The 18681-nt window shown below is 39.0% G+C and overlaps 1 protein-coding gene across 2 annotated transcripts in view; it reads left to right on the top strand.

Annotated features, from left to right (window-relative positions):
* Positions 1–18681, top strand: part of Phf11 (PHD finger protein 11) — a 42951-nt gene that overhangs the window by 21044 nt on the left and 3226 nt on the right. For both annotated transcript variants that reach the window (XM_004844157.4, XM_087197460.1), the window contains 6 exons: positions 11474–11607; positions 13483–13529; positions 15101–15168; positions 16214–16280; positions 16919–17050; positions 18195–18266. In XM_004844157.4, the coding sequence (XP_004844214.1) occupies positions 11474–11607; positions 13483–13529; positions 15101–15168; positions 16214–16280; positions 16919–17050; positions 18195–18266 (520 nt within the window). The remainder of the gene's footprint in view (positions 1–11473; positions 11608–13482; positions 13530–15100; positions 15169–16213; positions 16281–16918; positions 17051–18194; positions 18267–18681) is intronic.

The raw sequence follows: 18681 nt of genomic DNA on the forward strand, positions 1-18681 counted from the left end.
TGTGATAGAAGAGTTAGACCTAGGATTGGTGACTTCTACTCCCCAATCACCAGAGAGGTTGAACATTGTTTCTCTTTAGGCGTCACCCAGTTCTTGCAGTTCTTCATCCATCCCTTTGCAGTCTGTGGCCCCACCTCATCTCTGGCCCATGACCACAACTGCCTTCCAGCCATGCTGGCCCCCCTCTCCCACTACACACATACACCACTTCCCCACTTGGCAGAACCCAACCCTGTGTAAACATGTTCATTGGTTATCTGCATACCCTGAGTAGCACCAGCCCTTGAGCAGTTGAACAACTGGAGAAAAAACCACGAATGTGCTTACTGACTTTAGATTCATGACCACAAACCTCAGAAGGGCCTTCATCACTTCTTGTACTATATGTTTGCTTCACCCTCCACATTTATTGTTTCACATCCTCTCATCTCTTTAAAACCTCTGACCCAGCCTCCCAGCCCCAAGCTAATGGCTGTCCTTATTTAACCTCTTAAATTGTATTCCTCACCCAGTTGTCCACACCCTGCATCTTGTACCTTTTAAAAAATTTCCTAGACATACATTCCAGGTGTCTCCTACCTCTCTGGCCACTTCTTCCCTGATAGCCTACCTGCTTTCTCCTCTGCCCAACCTTGGAGATTTGGAGCCACTCAAGATTCCAAAAGACTCCTGGGCTCCTTCATGGATCTGAACATCCTTCCTAGGTGGCTTCATCCAGTTCCCATGGCTTAAATATCATCTATATGTCAGGAACTTGCAAATCAGTCTATCTTCTGCCTTTTCCCTCCCTAGAATCCCAGACCACCAACCTGATACATGTTCAAGGACACCTAAAGCATCTCACATTGAGCTCACCGATAACATAGTCCCATCCCTGTAACACTTCATCCAAACCTGCTGCTCCTTCACCCCTGTAAACAGGCATCACTTATCTGCCAGGCAAAGCAGAAATCTAAGGATTATCTTTTCCTCATCAACTCCCCACCCAGTGTGAAGCCCATTGGTGAAATCTCCTAGATATAACTTGTGTCCTCTACCAACTTTTCTCTCAGCATTACTAATCCACTAAATGAAATCTGATTTAGCTTTCTCAATGGTTGTAGATGATTACTGATACTTTGTTTCTCTCCTGCCACCCTACCCAGCTCATTCTTGTCCTGCCCAGCTCATACAGCAGTCAAACGTCAGAACGATCTCTTGAAAACATGGATCATTTTTCTGTTCCCCTTGCTTGATGATAAAAGCCCATCTCCTTACTCTGGTTTATAAGCCTTGTGTGACCAGGCCCTAACCTGAGATTTCCTCTGCCTGATCCAGGCTCCAGTAACAAGAGACAGTCCTTGTCGTTCTGGTAAACCTGCCAGTGGGAGACTCAATCTTCCCATAAGTACTAAAGAGGCCTCCACTTACAGTATCTCTCCCCCTGCTTTGCTGTACTAGACATTAAACCAGGGCTGAGTCAAATCCCCAGCTCCCTTTTTAAATTTTGAAACATCTTACTAAGTTGCCCAGGTGAGCTTCAAACTTGTGACTTTCCTGCCTCGGTCTCCCAGGTAGCAGGGATTATAAGCCTATGCTGGGAGAGGCGGCAGGGGCCAGCTCAGTGTGCAGCAGGCCAGGGGCAGTCTCTGTCCCTGACCCCAGGTGCTGTTGGGGAGGCCACGCGGAGATGCAGCTTTGGAGCTGACCATGATGCTGAGAGCGAAGACATAGGCACCGGGAGTGGTGGCGCAGTGACCAGCGAGGTCCCTGGTGAAGCCCAGGTGGCCACCTTGGTAGATTGGGCCTCTGAGCTGACAGTGAGTGGACAAAGTGGAGCCCGTCCCTTCTGTCCCAGAGACCTGGCCTAGCCCGGCTTCCCTGCCCTGAGCGCCTTACCATACCAGCAGTGAGCATAACTTGCAAGGAGAATTTCTGGCCTCCAGAGACCGGTTACAGGCAGGGAGTTTCATTCACTCTGCCAAGGACCACCTCATCCCAGGACACAAGCCCCGCTCCTTTCCTTCCTCGTTTCACTCTCCCAAGTGCTGAGATCCTCCAGCTCCAGGTGATCCCTTTCCATCAGGAATCCAGTCTTTCATTCCTACAGGAATCAGCCTCCACCACCCCTCTCTGTTCGTTGTTAACTAACCGGAGCAGGTTTTAACTCTTCACAGAGGGAATTATTTTGTCAAAGGTGGTAAAATAAGTTTCATACTCTTCCTTGCTCCATTTTATTAAGCATTGATTGTAATCCTTTTCCAGGGCTTAACACTTCATTCCATCTAGGAACTATTTTAAATTTATATATAAATATTATAGTGAAATAAATCAGACACAGAAGGTTAAGTATCACACGACTTCTCTTATTTGAGTAACCCAAAGTATAAGTAATTTAAAGAGAGAAAAAAAAATGACAGAAAACAGAGAAAGACTATGGAAATCAGAAGAGGATTTGGGGGAGTTGGGAGGATGACAAGGGGAAGTAAATCAAGATCAGTGTGCAATGTGTCTATGTGTACCAGTTCACACTGTGCATGTACTTCTTATGTATGGCAACATAAACACCAATAAAATAGTTTTTAAATGCAAAATAGTAATAATAAGCCTATGCTGGTTCCCAGCTCATCCCCCTACCTTTTTGCATACTTGGAGCTTTTTTTTTTTCATAAAGTTTATTGGTACATTTTAGTTATCCAATATGATGACATTCATCATTGGGAATTTGCACCTTTACATAATCTCTCTTGGTTCTTATTCCCACGCCCACCCCACCCCACCCCACCCCCGTTCCCCTCCCCTCCACCCCTCCCTGTTCCCTTCTTACCTTCCCCTACTCCTCCCACTTCCTCTTCCCCTTTAGACCTTTTCTTCCTGTTTCACATTATCTATTATACAATTTGATTTTTATTTACACTTTCAGTTTCTCACACCAGAGAAACTATGTGGTATTTACACATGTGTGTCCTATTTATTTCACTTCAGAGTATGGCCTCAATGTGCATCCATTTAGGTATAAATGACTAGTTTCTCATTCTCTCTTTTCTTTTTTTTGTACTGGGGATTGAACTCAGGACCTTGCACTTGTGAGGCAGGTGGTGTAAGAAGCTAAATTCCTGGCCCTAGTTTCTCATTCTTTATGGCTGAGTAGTACTCCATTTTATTTTTAAAAATCTTCTTTATCTGGTCTCCAGTGGATGGGCAATTGGGCTGTTTCCAAGTTTTAGCTATTACAAACTATGCCGCTATGATTCTTTTAATTTTGGGGGGGAAGATACCAGCAGGGGAATAGCTGGGTCAAATGGGACTTCTAATCCTAGTTTTTGAGGTATCTCCATATTGGTCCCCATAGGAGTTGCACTAGTCTGCATTCCTACCAACAATTGAGAAGGGTTCCTTTCTTCCCACAACCCTACCAGCATTTGTTATTGGTTGATTTCTTGATAGCAGCCATTCTTTCTGGACTGAGGTGGAATGTCAGTGTTGTTTTCATCTGCATCTCTGGAATGACCAATGATGTTGAACATTTGTTCATATGTTTATTTGCTGCTTTTACTTCTTTGTCTGAGAAATGTCTGTTCATTTCAGATGCCCATTTTTGAATTGGGTCTTTACATTTGGGGGGTCTGATTTTTTTTAAGTTCTTTATATATTCTAGATAGTAGTCCTTTGTCTGAGGAGCAGCTAGTAAAAATTTTTTCCCACATTGTAGATTGTCTCTTAGCTCTGTTGGCTGTTTCTCTTGCAGTGCAGAACCTTTTCAATAGGATGAGATCCCAGTTGTTGATTCTCTGTGCTAGTCCCATGCTACTGAGGTTTTGTTTATAGTCTTTTTCTATGCCAGTGTCTTCAAGAGTTCTACCTAACCTATCTTCCAGCAGGTTTAGTGTTTCTGTTTTAATATTTAGATCTTTGATCCACTTTGATTTTAGTTTAGTGCATGGTGATAGATATGAGTCTAGTTTTAATCTTTGGCAGGTTGAAATTCAGGTTTTCCAGCACCATTTATTAAAGAGTCTATCATTTCTCCAGTGAGGATGGTTGGCTCCTTTGTCAAAGATGAGGTGGCTGAGGGTGTCTGCAGTTGTGTCTGCATCTTCTAATCTATTCCACAGATCCTCGGGTCTTTTTGGGGGGGGGGCAGTACCATGCTGTTTTTATCACAGTGGTTTTGTAGTAAAGTTTCATTTTGGGGATTGTGATACCCCCATCATGTCTCTGTTGCCTAGAATTGCTTTTGCTATTCTTGGTCTCTTCTGGTTCCAAATGAATTTCTGGATTGTTTTCTCTAGTTCTGTGAAATATACTGTTGGGATTTCAATCGGGATTCCATTGAATCTGTGTATCAGTTTTGGAAGTACAGCCATTTTCACCATATTGGTTCTTCCTACCCAGGAACAAGGCATATCTTTCCATTTTCTTATATAGGCTTCAGTCTCTTTTTCCAGAGTGCTATAGAGTCTTTTACTTCCTTCATTAAATTGATTCCTAGATATTTCTCTTTTTTTGGATGCTATTGTGAAATGAATTGTTTGCCCAATTTCTCTCTCAGTGAGTCTGTTATTTGTGTACAAGAAAGCTGTTGATTTTTGAGTGTTGACCTGTATCCAGCTACTCTACTGAATCTGTCAATTAAGTCTAGAAGATTTTTAGCAGTTTTTTGGGTCTTCTATTGTAGAGTATCGTGGCATCAGAAAATATGACAGTTTAATTTCTCTTGTCTAATTGCTGTGGCTAATGTTTCCAGAACTACATTGAACTGGAGTGGTTCTAGTGGATATCCTTGTTTTGTTCCTGATTTTAGCACAAAAGATTTCAGTTTTTGACTATTTAGTATAATATTGGCTGTTGGTTTTTCATAGATAGCCTTTATCAGGTTGAGATAAAGGCCATCTATTCCAATTTTCTGCAGGGTTTTTATCCTGAATGGGTGTTGGAGTTTGTTGAATGCTTTTTCTGGATCTCTTGAGTTGATCATATGGTTTTTGTCCTTCACTCTGTTAATATCATGTATTACATTTATTGATTTACATATGTTGAACCATCCTTGCATCCCTGGGATGAATCCCACTTGGTCAGGGTGTATGATCTTCTCAATAATCCTCTGTATTCTGTTTGCCAGTATCTTGTTGAGGATTTTTGCATCTATGTTCATTAGGGAGATTGGCCTGTAGTTCTCTTTTTTGATTGGGTCTTTCTCAGCTTTAATAATCAAAGTAATGCTTGCTTCCAGGAATGAATTTGGGAGTATTGCTTCCCTTTCAATTTCATTAAAGGGTTTGAGAAGTAGTGGCATTAGCTCTTCCCTAAATTTCTTGTAGAATTTAGCAGTGAAGCCATCAGGACCTGGGCTTTTCTTTGTTGGTAAATTTTTAATTATATTTTCAATTTCACTGATTGAAATTGGGGTGTTTAGAATTTTATATCTTCATTCAGCTTTGGTAATTCATATGTATCTAGGGATCTGTCCATTTCTTCTGTGTTTTCCATTGTATTGCTGTATAGGTTCTCGAAGTAGGTATTGAGATCATCTGGATTTCTGCTGGATCTGTTGTGATTTCACCCTTTCCATTCCTAATTGCATGGATTTGAGCCTTTTCTTTCCTTTTTTGGATAAGGTTGGCTAAGGGTTGGTTGATTTTATTTATTCTTTCGAAGAACCAACTGTTCAATTTGTTGATTTTTTTTTTTTGTATTGTTCTCTTACTCTCCATTGCATTGATTTCTGCTCTGATCTTTATAATTTCCTCCCTTGTATGAGCTTTGGGTTTGTCTTGCTCTTCTTTTTCTAGGAGCTTGAGTTTCAGCATTAGGTTATTTGAGCTCACTCTGTTTTCCTAGTATGGGCATTCACTGCTATGAATTTCGCTCGTAGAACTGCTTTCATTGTGTCCCATAGGTTCCTGTATGTTGTATTGGCATTATCATTTAATTGTAGAAACTGTCTAATTTCTTCTTTAATTTCCTCTGTGACCCATTGGTTGTTCAGGAGAGTCTTACTAAATTTCCATGTGTTTGTGAAGTTCTTGCAGTTTCTTATGCTATTGATCTCCAGTTTAATTGCACTATGGTCTGATAATATACAGGGGATAACTTCCATTCCTTTGCATTTACTTAAACATGTTCTGTGAGCTAGCATGTGGTCTATTTTGGGGAATGTCCTGTGTGCAGCTGAAAAGAATGTAGTTTCTGATTTTGTGGGGTGCAACACCCTGTAGACATCTATTAAGTCCATTTGTTCAAAAGTTTGGTTCAGTTGTATCTCATTGTTGATTTTCTGTCTAGATGATCTGTTTATTTGTGACAGTGGGGTATTTAGGTCCCCCACTACAACTGTATTAGTGCTTATTTGGTTTTTCATGTGTATTAACATTTGTTTTATATAGTTGGGAGCACTAGTATTTGGTGTATATATATTTATGATTGTCATCTCTTCCTCTTGGATTGTTCCCTTTACAAGGATGTAGTGACATTCTTTGTCTCTCTTAATTAGTTTTGGTTTGAAATCTACCTTGTCTGCAAATAAAATAGCTACCCCTGCTTTTTTCTGGGTTCCTGTCACATGGAGAACTGTTTTCCATCCTTTTACTTTCAATCTGTGAATGTCTTTTTTAATTAGGTGTGTTTCTTGTATACAGCATATTGTTGGATTTTGCCTGTTAATCCATTCTGCCAGTTTATTTCTTTTGATTGGTGAATTGAGGCCATTAACATTGATGGTTATAATTGATATGTATTGACTTATCCTTGTCATGATATTTTCCTGTTGTTGGCTTTTTTATTTTTCACCCTTTCCCTTTAATTTCTTGCCTTGCCTGATGGTTTTGCTCTGTTGGGCCTTGTGGAGTTGTGACCTTCATTGTCTTTTTCTATGATATTGTTTAGAATTGTTTGGCATGCTGGTTTGGTGTTCATGAAGTTTCTCAAGTGTTCTTTGTCATGGAAGTATCTAATTTCCTCACTGATTTTGAAAGATAATTTTGCAGAATACAACAATCTAGGTTGGAGGTTATTTTCTTTTAGGGCTTGAAATACTTTACTCCAGGCTTTCCTTAATTTGAGGGTTTGCGTTGAAAAGTCTGCTGTGATTCCAATGGGCTTGCCTTTGTATGTGATTTGTTTCTTTTCTGTTAACTGCTTGTAGGATTTTGTTCTTCATTTGGGTTTCTGGAATCTTGACTATTATACGTCTAGGTGTATACTTTTTTCATCATGGTTAGTTGGAGTCCTATATGCCTCACTTATCTGTATGTCAAATTCTTTTCCTCTGCTTGGGAAGTTTTCTGCCATTACTTCTGTGAAATTTTTTTTATGTCATTTGTACTTTCTCCCGCTTTTTTGTGGACTCCTATCAGTCTTATGTTATTCTTCTTTGCCTCATGTAGCAACTGCTGGATGGATTTCTCATGGTTCCTATTTTTAAGAAATCTCTCTTTTCCTGGTCACTAACTGCAATCCTGTCTTCTATATCTGATATTCTATCTTCACATTGGCACATTCTGCTGCAAATACTTTCAATGAAGTTTTTAATCTCCTGGATATCTGTTTCATGGATTCCATTTCTTTCCTATGCTGGGCATTCATGGTTTCCATGTAGTCCTGAGCTCATCTTATTTTTTTATCTGTTTCTGTTCTAGAGTCTCTAATCATGTTTTTCATTCTGCTCACCATCTCTATAGTTATCTGGGAAATTGTTTTGAATTTTTCTAGAGCCTTGTTCATCTGTTTTGTTACTTCCCATGCTATCACTTCACTGTCCAGGTGGTTGATTATCAGATTTTCCCACTTCGTTGCCCCTAGAATTTGCCTCTGGTGAGCTAGAAGTCTGGGTTTGTGCCTGTTTAGGTGTCTTCTCATTTCTAGTTTTGTTGTTGGTGCTGTTTTTGGTTTAATTCCTGGGCCGATACTTCAGTATTGCTTATTGTGAGTATCTTTATTGCTTGTGTTTAGAACCTTTATGGAATGATTGCTTCTCAGTGGTGTCTTCCAGGTATAGCTGGTCTTTAGGCTTTGAGTCTCTAATGACTCTTAGGCAATCTCGTTTTCAGTATTCCAGGGAGGACAACTGATTAAATCAATCAGGGCATCTTAGCCCAAGTGATACAATCAGCATCAACAGCATAGACACAGCTTAGAAAATGACAATTTGTGGTAGCTTTTATCTCTCACCTTTAACCATGAGCTAGATTCGAGGATCAGCCCAAAATATGTTTGAGGTAAATAAACCCTTCAATATAACAAATTTACCCTTTAGGATGAGGACTTAGAAGGAGTTGGGGAGGGAGGGATGGAGAGATAGGAGAGGAAAAGGTTAGAAGTGAGGCTAGAGGACACAGGAAGATCACACAAATTTTGAGAAACTGTTGAAGACAAGGAAAAGACAGTGAAGGAACAAAGACAAGAACAGAACAAACTAACAGCAATAGGGAAGTTAGAAACTGCATTCACCTTCCTATAAGAATGACAATCAAGAGAGGGAAAGAGAGAAAAACAATCCAAAATAGAACAGGAACAAAGAGGGAGAGAAATACAGAATAAGAAGGGAGAGAGTGAGAAAACGAAAAGAAAAAAAAGAGGGCCTCCTTCAGGGTATGTCTGTACTGTTCAGTAGACAATGTGGGGAGCAGTATGCAGATCTAGGTTGATTAGTCACAGCAGGCCAGCTGTAGTCTACTGACATTGAGGCTGATTTCTGGCTACAAGGCCCAAGTTGAGGTCCCTTACCTCCTCCAGGATTGAACTCTGCAGGGTTCTGCTGCAGGTTCCAGCTGCCCTTACCCCAAAGCAAGTCCAGTTTTCTGTGGGAAGTACTGATCCCACCAACATACCAACCATGGTGGTCCACTGTGCCTTTATTGCAAAGATTTTCACTTTTCCAGTGGGCTTCAATTTTCATTGAGGAGCCTCAGAGAGGCCCTCTCTGTTGTTCACTTCTCTATCTCCTGGAGCTCATAACCATGGCCTTTTATGGCTACCCCGGTGCCTCTGCAATGCAGATTCAGGTAACACAAGGCCCACATGGCATGGTCTGGGGGTGGCTGGCCTCTGCAGCATGATCTGGGGCCAGTGCTGGCCTCCACATCGCCCTTTTAAAATTTGAGAATGTTTAGAGGCTTCAGTCTACAGGTGGCTGCCCAAAGCAGGAAGGAATGGTGGAAGGCCCAGGGTAGAGGAAGCTGCTCTTATGGTGGCAATCAGGAAACAACTGGAGCTTTTTTTTTTCCTTTTGTTCAAGGCCAGCCTGAATTACTCAGTGTGTAGCCCAGGCTGGCCTGGATCTTAGAATGATCCTTACACCTCAGCCTCCTGAGTGCTGGGATTACAGGCGTGTGCCATAACCTAAGGCCCATTTGGAGCTCTTATTATTCAGATCTCTGCTTTTCTATCAGCTCCTTAGAGGTGTACCTTACTAACCATCCAGTCTGAAGGAGGGACCCAATGATACTATCATTTTGCCTTATTTTATTCTATACAATGCATAAATCACATTTGTGAGATGTTTTTATCTTTTTTTGTTTTTTGGTACCAGGGATCGAACCTCCAGACCTTGTGCCTGTAAGGCAGGAGGTGGAACCACTGAGCTAATCCTCTGGCCCCAGTTTTTATCTTTTTTGTGTTTTGTTGTGAGTTTTTTGCCATGCTGGGCATCAAACCTTATGGCCTTGTGCATGCTAAGCAAATGCTTTACCACTTAGCTATATCCCCAGACCACCATGAGATGTTTTAAAATTTGCTTTTCTTGGACCATTGTACATTCTCCCTACTGTACATTCTTTGTTTTCTTCACTGCTGTTTTCCCTTATCCTCAAACAGTGCCACGTCAGAGCTACTACATACTAAATAATTACCATATACTAATATAAACTTTAAACAAATGTTAGCCATTAGTAGTTCTTCTGCACTCTGTCACTATTTTTCTATGGGTTATCTGAATGTTAATACTAATATGCTGCATATATTTTTCTCTCTTTTCCTTTTATTTTTTTTTATTTATATTTTTATTTTTTTTGGTACCAGGGATCAAACTTGGGTTCTTGCACTTGCAAGGCAGGCAGTGGAACCACTGAGCTAAATCCCCAGCCCTATCTTTTCCTTTTAATTTCAGATGGTATTTTCTACCATAAAAATGAAAATTAACGTTTTTTATATAGTCTATCTGGTTTTTTCTTTGTGGTTTCTGGGTTTTCTGCCTTCCTTGACTCATTAATCTGGGTGGAATTTATGTGGGAGTATATTTTTTCCCTATACCAATAGCCAGCAAGTTTGTCTTCCCAAAATTAAATTACCATTCTTGTATGATCTGATAAGGAATTCCACCTTTATCTTCTCACCTACATTGGAATTTTAACTATATGCTTGCTTACTGATCTTGGGATATTGTGTGGGCAATCTGTTGTTTTGCAAGGTGGTCTCATTGTTCTTCAGCTAGAGAATGACGCTAATTGGCCTTGATTGTGCCTGGAGTCCCCTAAACCAGCCAGGTTTCTGTGGCCATATACTGATTGCCTAATTATCTGTATACCACCTTCACATGTAAGGTATCAGAGAAATAAAGGGTTCAAATAAATATAAAACTAAGAAACTGTTATTAGCCAGGCATGGTGGTGCATGCCTATAATTCCAGCTCTGGAAGACTGAGACAGGAGGATCACCTCAAGTTCAAGACCGCCTAGGCTACATAGATAGTTCAGGGACAGCCAGGATGGAATACATAATGAGATGAGACCCTGTCTCAAAAAAACCAAAAAGGAAAAACTATTTTTGCTCAATTTGTTTGTTGTTTTTTGGTTCTACTACATCAATTCCAAACCAAAAAACGTTCTTATTTTATCTCATATTATCAACAGCAACTCTGTAGGACAATCATTGTTACCTCAGGAAGGAATTTGAGTATGCAAGGGAGAATGATGGCTCACTGAGTGGTACAGGTAGGAGCTGCTTTTGCCTCAAGCTCAATGCTCCTGCAGGAACCCTTGCCTGAAGCTGGTCTAGTTTGCCAGCTCTGCTTTTTAGAAAGCTCTTTTTAGATTTTTTTTTTTTTTAAAGTACTAGGGAGTGAGCCTTTGCACTAAGCTACATCCCCAGCGCCCGCCCCCCCCCCACCCTTTTTAACTTTTGATTCAGGGTCTTGCTAAGTCCAGGTTGGGCTGTAACTCACAATCTTCCTACCTTAGCTTCCCAGAGTGCTGGGATTAGAGGTATGGACTGCTACAGCTGGTTTAGATATCTCATTGTTCAAAAAGTATTTTCTGCTTTCAATCAGATCATTATAAAACAGTCTGTGCAATGTAAACTAGTTAGCTGAATTTTTGCTGAAATTTCCAAATGAGTGCCAAACATAACGAAGCACCTTTTGTAGTGAGGACGCAATTTTGCTATTGATGTCCAGGATAAAAACACAGAGCTGCTGGCTTAAATATATTTAATGTTATTCTTAAATTATAACACAGATTTGGAAAAAATGTGCTTATCAGTAACATCTGTTCTTCTATAGAAATGCACATTTTGTGGGAAACGAGGAGCCACCGTGGGATGTGATTTAAAATCCTGTGCCAGGAATTACCACTTTTTCTGTGCCAAGATGGACCAGGCGTTTCCACAAGCTGATGGAGTTCAAGGAATTTATAAGTAATGAAACAGTTTTAAAGTTACATTTGGGGGACTGGGATAAGAAATGGTTAGATTAAGACAAGGAATGTTTTAAATGGTTTTCACATGAGAACATGGTTTGGCAGCTACCCTGCTAGGAAGCCAACTTTACACTTCCTCTAAATATCAGAGGAAGAACATAACACAAGGTTTTGTTTCCTTTTTAAAGATTTCCTTGCTGCTGGGTGTGGTGCCCCATGCCTGTAATCCCAGCACTCAGGAGGCTGAGGCAGGAGGATCACCAGGAGTTCGAGGCCAGCTTGGGCTTAGTCCAAGGCTAGCCTGAATTACAGATCCTGTCTCAAAAAATTAAAAAAAAAAAAAAAAAAAAGATTTCCCTGGAAACTGTCCTTCCTGGTAGAAAAACATCACTTGTTATAGTGGCATGAATAGCCTAAAGCAATGATGGTGAACCTTTTATAGCTTTCAGTGACAATATAGAGCTTATGTGTGCCATAGTAAACTCATTTAATCTTCACAATAGTCTAGAGTGATAGATACTACTATCCCCATTTATAGATGAGGTAACTGAGGCCCTGAGCCACTTAGTAACTTGTCCATACATACAAAAATCGAGATAGACTGAAACTAGGTTATCACCTGCTAGGAGAACCAGAAAGGCCAGTGTGAATACATGCACATAGAGGGGTGGGAGCAGGAGGGCTTTCCATGAAAGGAGCTTGGCCCCAAGTTGAGGATTTTTGGCAGTGGGGGATGGGTGGGGCCGGGGTTCATCTCAGTATTTTCTACACATTTTTGTATGCTTGAAGAAACCTAAGTACTTGGCAAATAAGGTGCCTGGAGTTCCAGAACCCAAAGGGGAGGAGTTTAATCTTGATGGCGTGTTGCTGAGAAAGCTGCATGGAGGAAGCCATACATTCCCCCAGCACTGCATCCTGGCTGTCAGCCCCTTAGGGCAAGGAGTTTGTAGCTGGACCTGAGATAGAAGAAAGGCTGGAAAGAAAATGGGGCCTGAGCAGTTCGTTAAAATTCACTTACTTTTTTGTTTGTTTGGTTGGTTTTTTTTTTTTGGTGCCAGAGATCGAACTCGGGTCCTTGCGCTTGCGAAGCAGGTGGCGAAAGCACTGAGCTAAATCCCCGGCCCAAGGGTTAGGTTCTTTGTAGATGAAACTGTAAAATCTGGTGAAGATACGTATTGGCTTTGCAAAGTACTTTTTCCCAAAATTAATGCATGCAATTTTGTGCTATTTATTGTTGAATGTCAGATTTTTCTGTAGTTAGTTGGAAATTTGCATATTTTTTTAAAATGTAGGCACACCTGCCTGGCAAGCATAAGATCCTGAGTTTGAGCCCCTGTACTGGGGGGAGAAAATATAGGAACCAGTGCATGGTAGCATACACCTACAATCTCACCACTCTGGGAGGCTGAGGCAGGAGGATTGCAAATTTGAGTGCAGCCCAGGCAACTTAGTGGTGATTTAGCACGACCTTGTCTCAAAATATGAAATTACAAGACAGTTAAGTATAGGGATACGTGAAGGCTCTGGGTTCAATCCTCAGTACCACAAAAGAAAAGAAGAAAAAAAAAAAAGATGTTGGATCTTTAGGTAGCTCTATAAAAAGTCAAATGTCCCGAACCACTGTGTATGTGAGCTAGAATTATTCAAAGTATTTACTCAGCACTCCTTCACAGAACATAGTATCTCTTTAAAGCTTGAAGGGCATAGAAGACATCTGACAGCCTTATCTGAATTTGATGTTTAAACAGCATTTTTCTTTAAAAATAGCATTCGTGGAGGCAGAAGTTAGTACATTTGTAAATCATAAGAAAATAAACATATTTGAAAACTATGTTAAAATATTTAATGATTCTTTGAAATTGCATATTTTCAGATTGTTATGCCAACAGCATGCTCCAAAATCAGCCATCACTCAAAGTGGTAAGTCTCTCAAATTTCATATAGCATGTTTAAAGAAAACTAAACATTTAAATAAGACATGGAATGTCTGATTTATTAGCCTCGTAGAATTAAAATACAAATTGACTTAAAATTTTACATACCTATCAGATTATCAGTTTCTTTGTGCATTATGTGATATAATTGCCAAGTTTTTCTTTTTGGTGAACTAGACCTGTTCTCTTGGCCATTCACTGGTATATTCCATCCTCATTATAGGACCAAACTAAGACACTAAGAAGCTTTGACTTTTGTGATTGTTTTCCTTCTACAGTAATAGTTAAATTTTCAGGAGATAAAAATTATAAAGTGCTGATAAAAACTCCCTAAGAATGTATGGTATGCACTTCATTTTAATTAAGGTAGATTACATCTTGGCTAATGAGTCATGGGATGTATATCTGTGTATGAGTGGCCTCAGTGTACTTCTGGAACAGCAGTGTTTTATCATCACTAAATGTGAATTGGAGCCAGGACCTCTTTGGAAAAAGATTTAGTTCTGTTGTTATCCCAAATGCATTTCATGTTGGCATACAGTACTCTCTAAACATTATTTAAGAAACTACCTTTTTAACTAATTGGGAGATATCATTAAAAAAAAATGTTCTCAATCAGTGTTTGCTGGCAAAGAGAATCATGACAATAACGCATTTAGTTTTAAAAAGCAGATTATTTGGGGGCTGGAGGTGTGGCTTAGTAGTATAGCACATGCTAAACATGTACAAGGCTCTGGGTTCAGTGTTCAGCACCACCAAAAAATGAAGAAAAAAAGATTATTACATTGTTCTAAAATGAATCATTTCCCAGGAGGAAACTGCTTCTATTGTTTATTTTGAATTCTTCCACAAATTTTCTGTATTTAAACATACTGGTATACTTTGCTATTTCCACTTGCTGCATCTTAAAGATTCTTCCACATCAGTGGAGGTCGAATGAACCTCATTTATTAAAAGGCCATATAATACACCAGGGTATAGCTATAGCACAGTTGGACTATTCTCTGCTTGACGGACATCTATATTTTCTCCAATTTTCTATTACATTTAACATAGTGGTTAACATTGTTCTCTATACATCTCTGTGCCTTTATGTAACTATACTGTTAAGTAAAAATGCGTAAGTAAAATTGTATGGTCAAAGAATATAATTAATGAAACTCTGGTAACTACTGGCTAATTATTTTCCAAAGAGACTGCAACATCAGTACAATTACTCAATTGTCTGCAAATGTTATCTTTATCAGTATGATGTGTGAAAACTTCTTAGTGCATTCCAGATCTTTTCACCAATTATATTTGTTTTTCAGTGACTCAGTTTCATTTTCTATTCAATGAGCGGTCTCCCTAGAGTTCCCTATCTGCCCATTTTCTACTCATCTATTTTTTTTAAATCAACTTATAAGATCTTTTAATCTACTATCAATGTGTTACAAATGCTTAGTTTGCCATTTTTTTGTCTTAAAATCCTTTGGCATATTAGCATTTTATATTTTTATGTTCTCAAACTAATCTTTTCCTTTATATATCCAACTTTTAAATGATTTATATTTTTAGCTGACTGTTCAAAAGTGCAAAGAAAAAGAGGAAGGAAAAAACGTCTCTCAACAAGCCTTCATGCACTGGTAATTTGACTTAATTTTCTTGTAGCTTTAAGTTTCTTCATACAGAATCTTTGTGTGGGTGGGGATACTGGGGGTTGAACCCAGGGCATTCACCCTAAGCTACATCCCCAGCTCTTTAATTTTTTGAGAGGGTCTAAGTTGTCCAGGCTGGGCTAGAGCTTGAAATTCTCCTTCCTCAGCCTCCCAGAGTGCTAGGATTACAGGCATGCACCACCACACCCAGCTCAGAGTCCTTAAACATTCTGAGTTTCAGGAGAAATGTACTTCCCAAATCACTGGAATAGATATCCTTCATTTGTGTTCTTTGCCCCGAGCTGAGACTGCTCCTAAAGATACCCTTTTGGAAAGAGCCCCATATTCAGGAAGGTAATTCCTAGATGATAGAACCAAAATGAGATAAGTAATGAGAGTAATTGGAAGTTCGGGAGGTTACATTATTCCCACAGCTCCTACGAAGTATCCTCTGTTCCAAGTTAGAGCATTTGTCCTTACAGGGTACTTAAGGCCCTAAAATGGACTGAGGGTACAGGTGAGCATCGTCAGATAGCCAAGTGCTTCCCAACTGCATGATTCACAATTGACCTAGTACTGTATGTAAATGCCATGATTTTTCTGGATTATGTGTATACAGTGTATGAAAATATTGGAGGGGATCTGTAGCAGCATTTATATCAGTTCATATACGCTAACATGAGCCACTAATCTCCACCTCTTCTGTTTCAAGAGATGTTTCTCAAGCCAGGCATGGTGATGCACACCTATAATTCCAGCAATGGGGAGGTTCAGGCAGGAGGATCACTTGAACCCAGCACATCATACAGAGACATTCTCTAATGAAAACAAACAAAAACCCCCAAGAACAATAAAGGATGTTTCTCAAATACTTCTTGATATTTTGTTATATGAAACATGCAAAAGAATAGGAGGCATACTTTTTACCTTAAGGCATATCAATTAATTATACACAACAAAAGATTGGTTTTTACTTTATGTAATATTGAATGCCTCCATTAATTATGAGGTAATCTTAATTTTTCTCTCCTAGCCCAATGAGACAATGCTGTTGGATAGTTCTGAAAGACAAATGAAGGATGAGCCTGGCAATCACACAGGTTTGGTCTCAGTGATGGGTATAACATGGCCTTATGAAAATGTTATAAAATGCTGACCCATGTATTTAAAAATTAGTATCACATGTTACTGTTTATTCTTCTAGACTTGTAGTAGAAAGAGTATAAATATTTATCATAAGTATCCACTATATCAGAATCCCACCACATCAAAATAACTTAGGTTGGAATGTTCGTTTGTTTCTCAATTTGAAGATACACTTCTTGACAAGAAGCAGCTAGACTTGCCTGAGCTCAGAATTCAGTGATGTGCTACCCCTCACACTGTGACAGGTATAGCTTTCTGTTCTTTAAGGAAATACATTCAGTAACAATATATAGCTGACCAAAAAATGACAGGGGCTGTCATTTTAAGGATTGAAAATAAATTTTAGAAAATTCCATTAATTCATAAAGTTACTGTAAGCAAAGTTTTATTTTCATTTTTTGTAACTTTCATTCAACTGTTTCAGTTAGAAAAAACTGAGATACGATGAAACTACAATTAACAGAAAAGGCAAAGGTGTTATCTTACTAATTATGGTCATCTACCGCTATGCAAAATCGGAAGGAGTAACCATAAAGTGGTATGACTAGCTACCCTAAGGCTTTCCTTCTAAAAATGTTTTCTTTATTCTTAGATACAATCATGAAGGTTTCTTTTCTTAAAAAATGTAAGAAAGCAGGACTTCTTGATGACTTATTTGAAAATATATTAGATGAACTTCATTTGATTCAGCAAAAACTCCTGGATGACACTACTTCAGAATCAGGTACTAAAACAGCTGGATTTCAAGCATAGAGGCTTCTTACAGACTTACATGTAAAACAGACTGGCCCAAAAAAAGTACACATTTTCTTTTCATGCTTTTTTCTTTTCTTCCTTTCATTCTTTAAGAATCATTTAACCAAAAAAAAAAAATCATTTAACCAAATTTACTATTACAAATTAACAGGATGTAGACAGTTCAGTAGTTTAGTCACAAATGTCCTGATGTTGAGTTTTATGATGTGTTTCTGAGAGGTCCACAGTTGAATGGGCACATTCAGGGCTAGGTTTGGCCACACAATCACTCCCCACCCACCTGCACATTTGTTGCTAAGATCTGAGAACCACTAGGTTATAGTCTTGATGTAGCTCAAATTATATTCTGTAATAAACCAGTTGTCCTTTTTTAATGACATTAACTCAAAAGTAATTTTAATGTTTTAATAAATGTTTAAATATCAGCTTTCTTAAAAGAGCTCTTTGGGAAGCTGATGTTTCACTTTTGTAGACGTGTACAGCAGTTTATTAGCCTTCTAATCTACAGTAGGAGCTTACAAACTTTATAATGAATATAGTTATTTTATAAGTGAAATGTAAGGCTTGACAATAGCTTGTAAAATATATTCTTATTTGGAAGGGATTATATTCTATAGGACAAATCCAAAAAATTAAGACTAAACATTTGCAAAAGCTCATTCATTACATTATTTGTTTTCTCTAGACTTAACACTTCTCAAACTTAAGTGTGCCTCATAATCACCTGGAGGGCTAACACAAAGCCAGGCATGGTGGTACACAACTGTAATTACAGCACTTGGGAAGCTGAGGCAGGAGGATTATGAGTTCAAGGCCCACCTGAGCTACAGTGAGACTCTGTCTCAAAAAACAAATTCCTGCACATGTGTGCGCACACATGCACACACATACACACACACACACAGCTGCCTCCCAGAGCTTCTGATTCAGTAGAAATGCCAAGAGTTGACATTTCTAACACGTTCCTTACCAAGCCACTGCCATTGCAATCTACCATTAAATTTGTACAGTAGATGACTACTCTATTTACTTTTCCCTATTTTGGGTTATTTTCTGGGGTGTTTCTACCTATACAAATTAAAATTAATACTGAAATGTTTTTCTCCCTCAAGCCTATGAAAAAATTGAAACTTCACTGTTTGACTGTGGATTGTTTGAAGACACATTTGCAAAATTTAATGCAGGTAAGATTTATAACTAAGCATGTTTAGAAGTATAATTTAGATTGAAATAGTATGATGCTATACAGATGATAAAAACATTTTAGAAGAATGGTTCATTGTTTAAGTGGAAGAAGCTCATTACAAAACTATGACACATATACAGCAGAAACAAAATGTAAAGATATGTATAGAAAAGACATGTACACAGAAAAACTATATAGTGAAAAGTTATTTGTAGGTGGTTGCATTATAGTGATTTCTTTTGTCCTTCTAGTACTTTATTTTCCAGATATCTGACATACATAATACTTTTATAATCAGAAAAAGCCCTCAAAAAACAAGAGACAAAAAATTAATTCCAAAATTGGAGACTATGTTGGCCCTTAAGTACGCACAGGCCAGAGGTAGGGAGGCTTCCTGTAGCCTCTCTGCCCTC

The sequence above is a fragment of the Heterocephalus glaber genome, unplaced genomic scaffold (genome assembly GCF_053883595.1).
Source record: "Heterocephalus glaber isolate CG9 unplaced genomic scaffold, H.glaber_assembly_v1.0 deba00001666, whole genome shotgun sequence".
NCBI lineage: Eukaryota > Metazoa > Chordata > Mammalia > Rodentia > Bathyergidae > Heterocephalus > Heterocephalus glaber.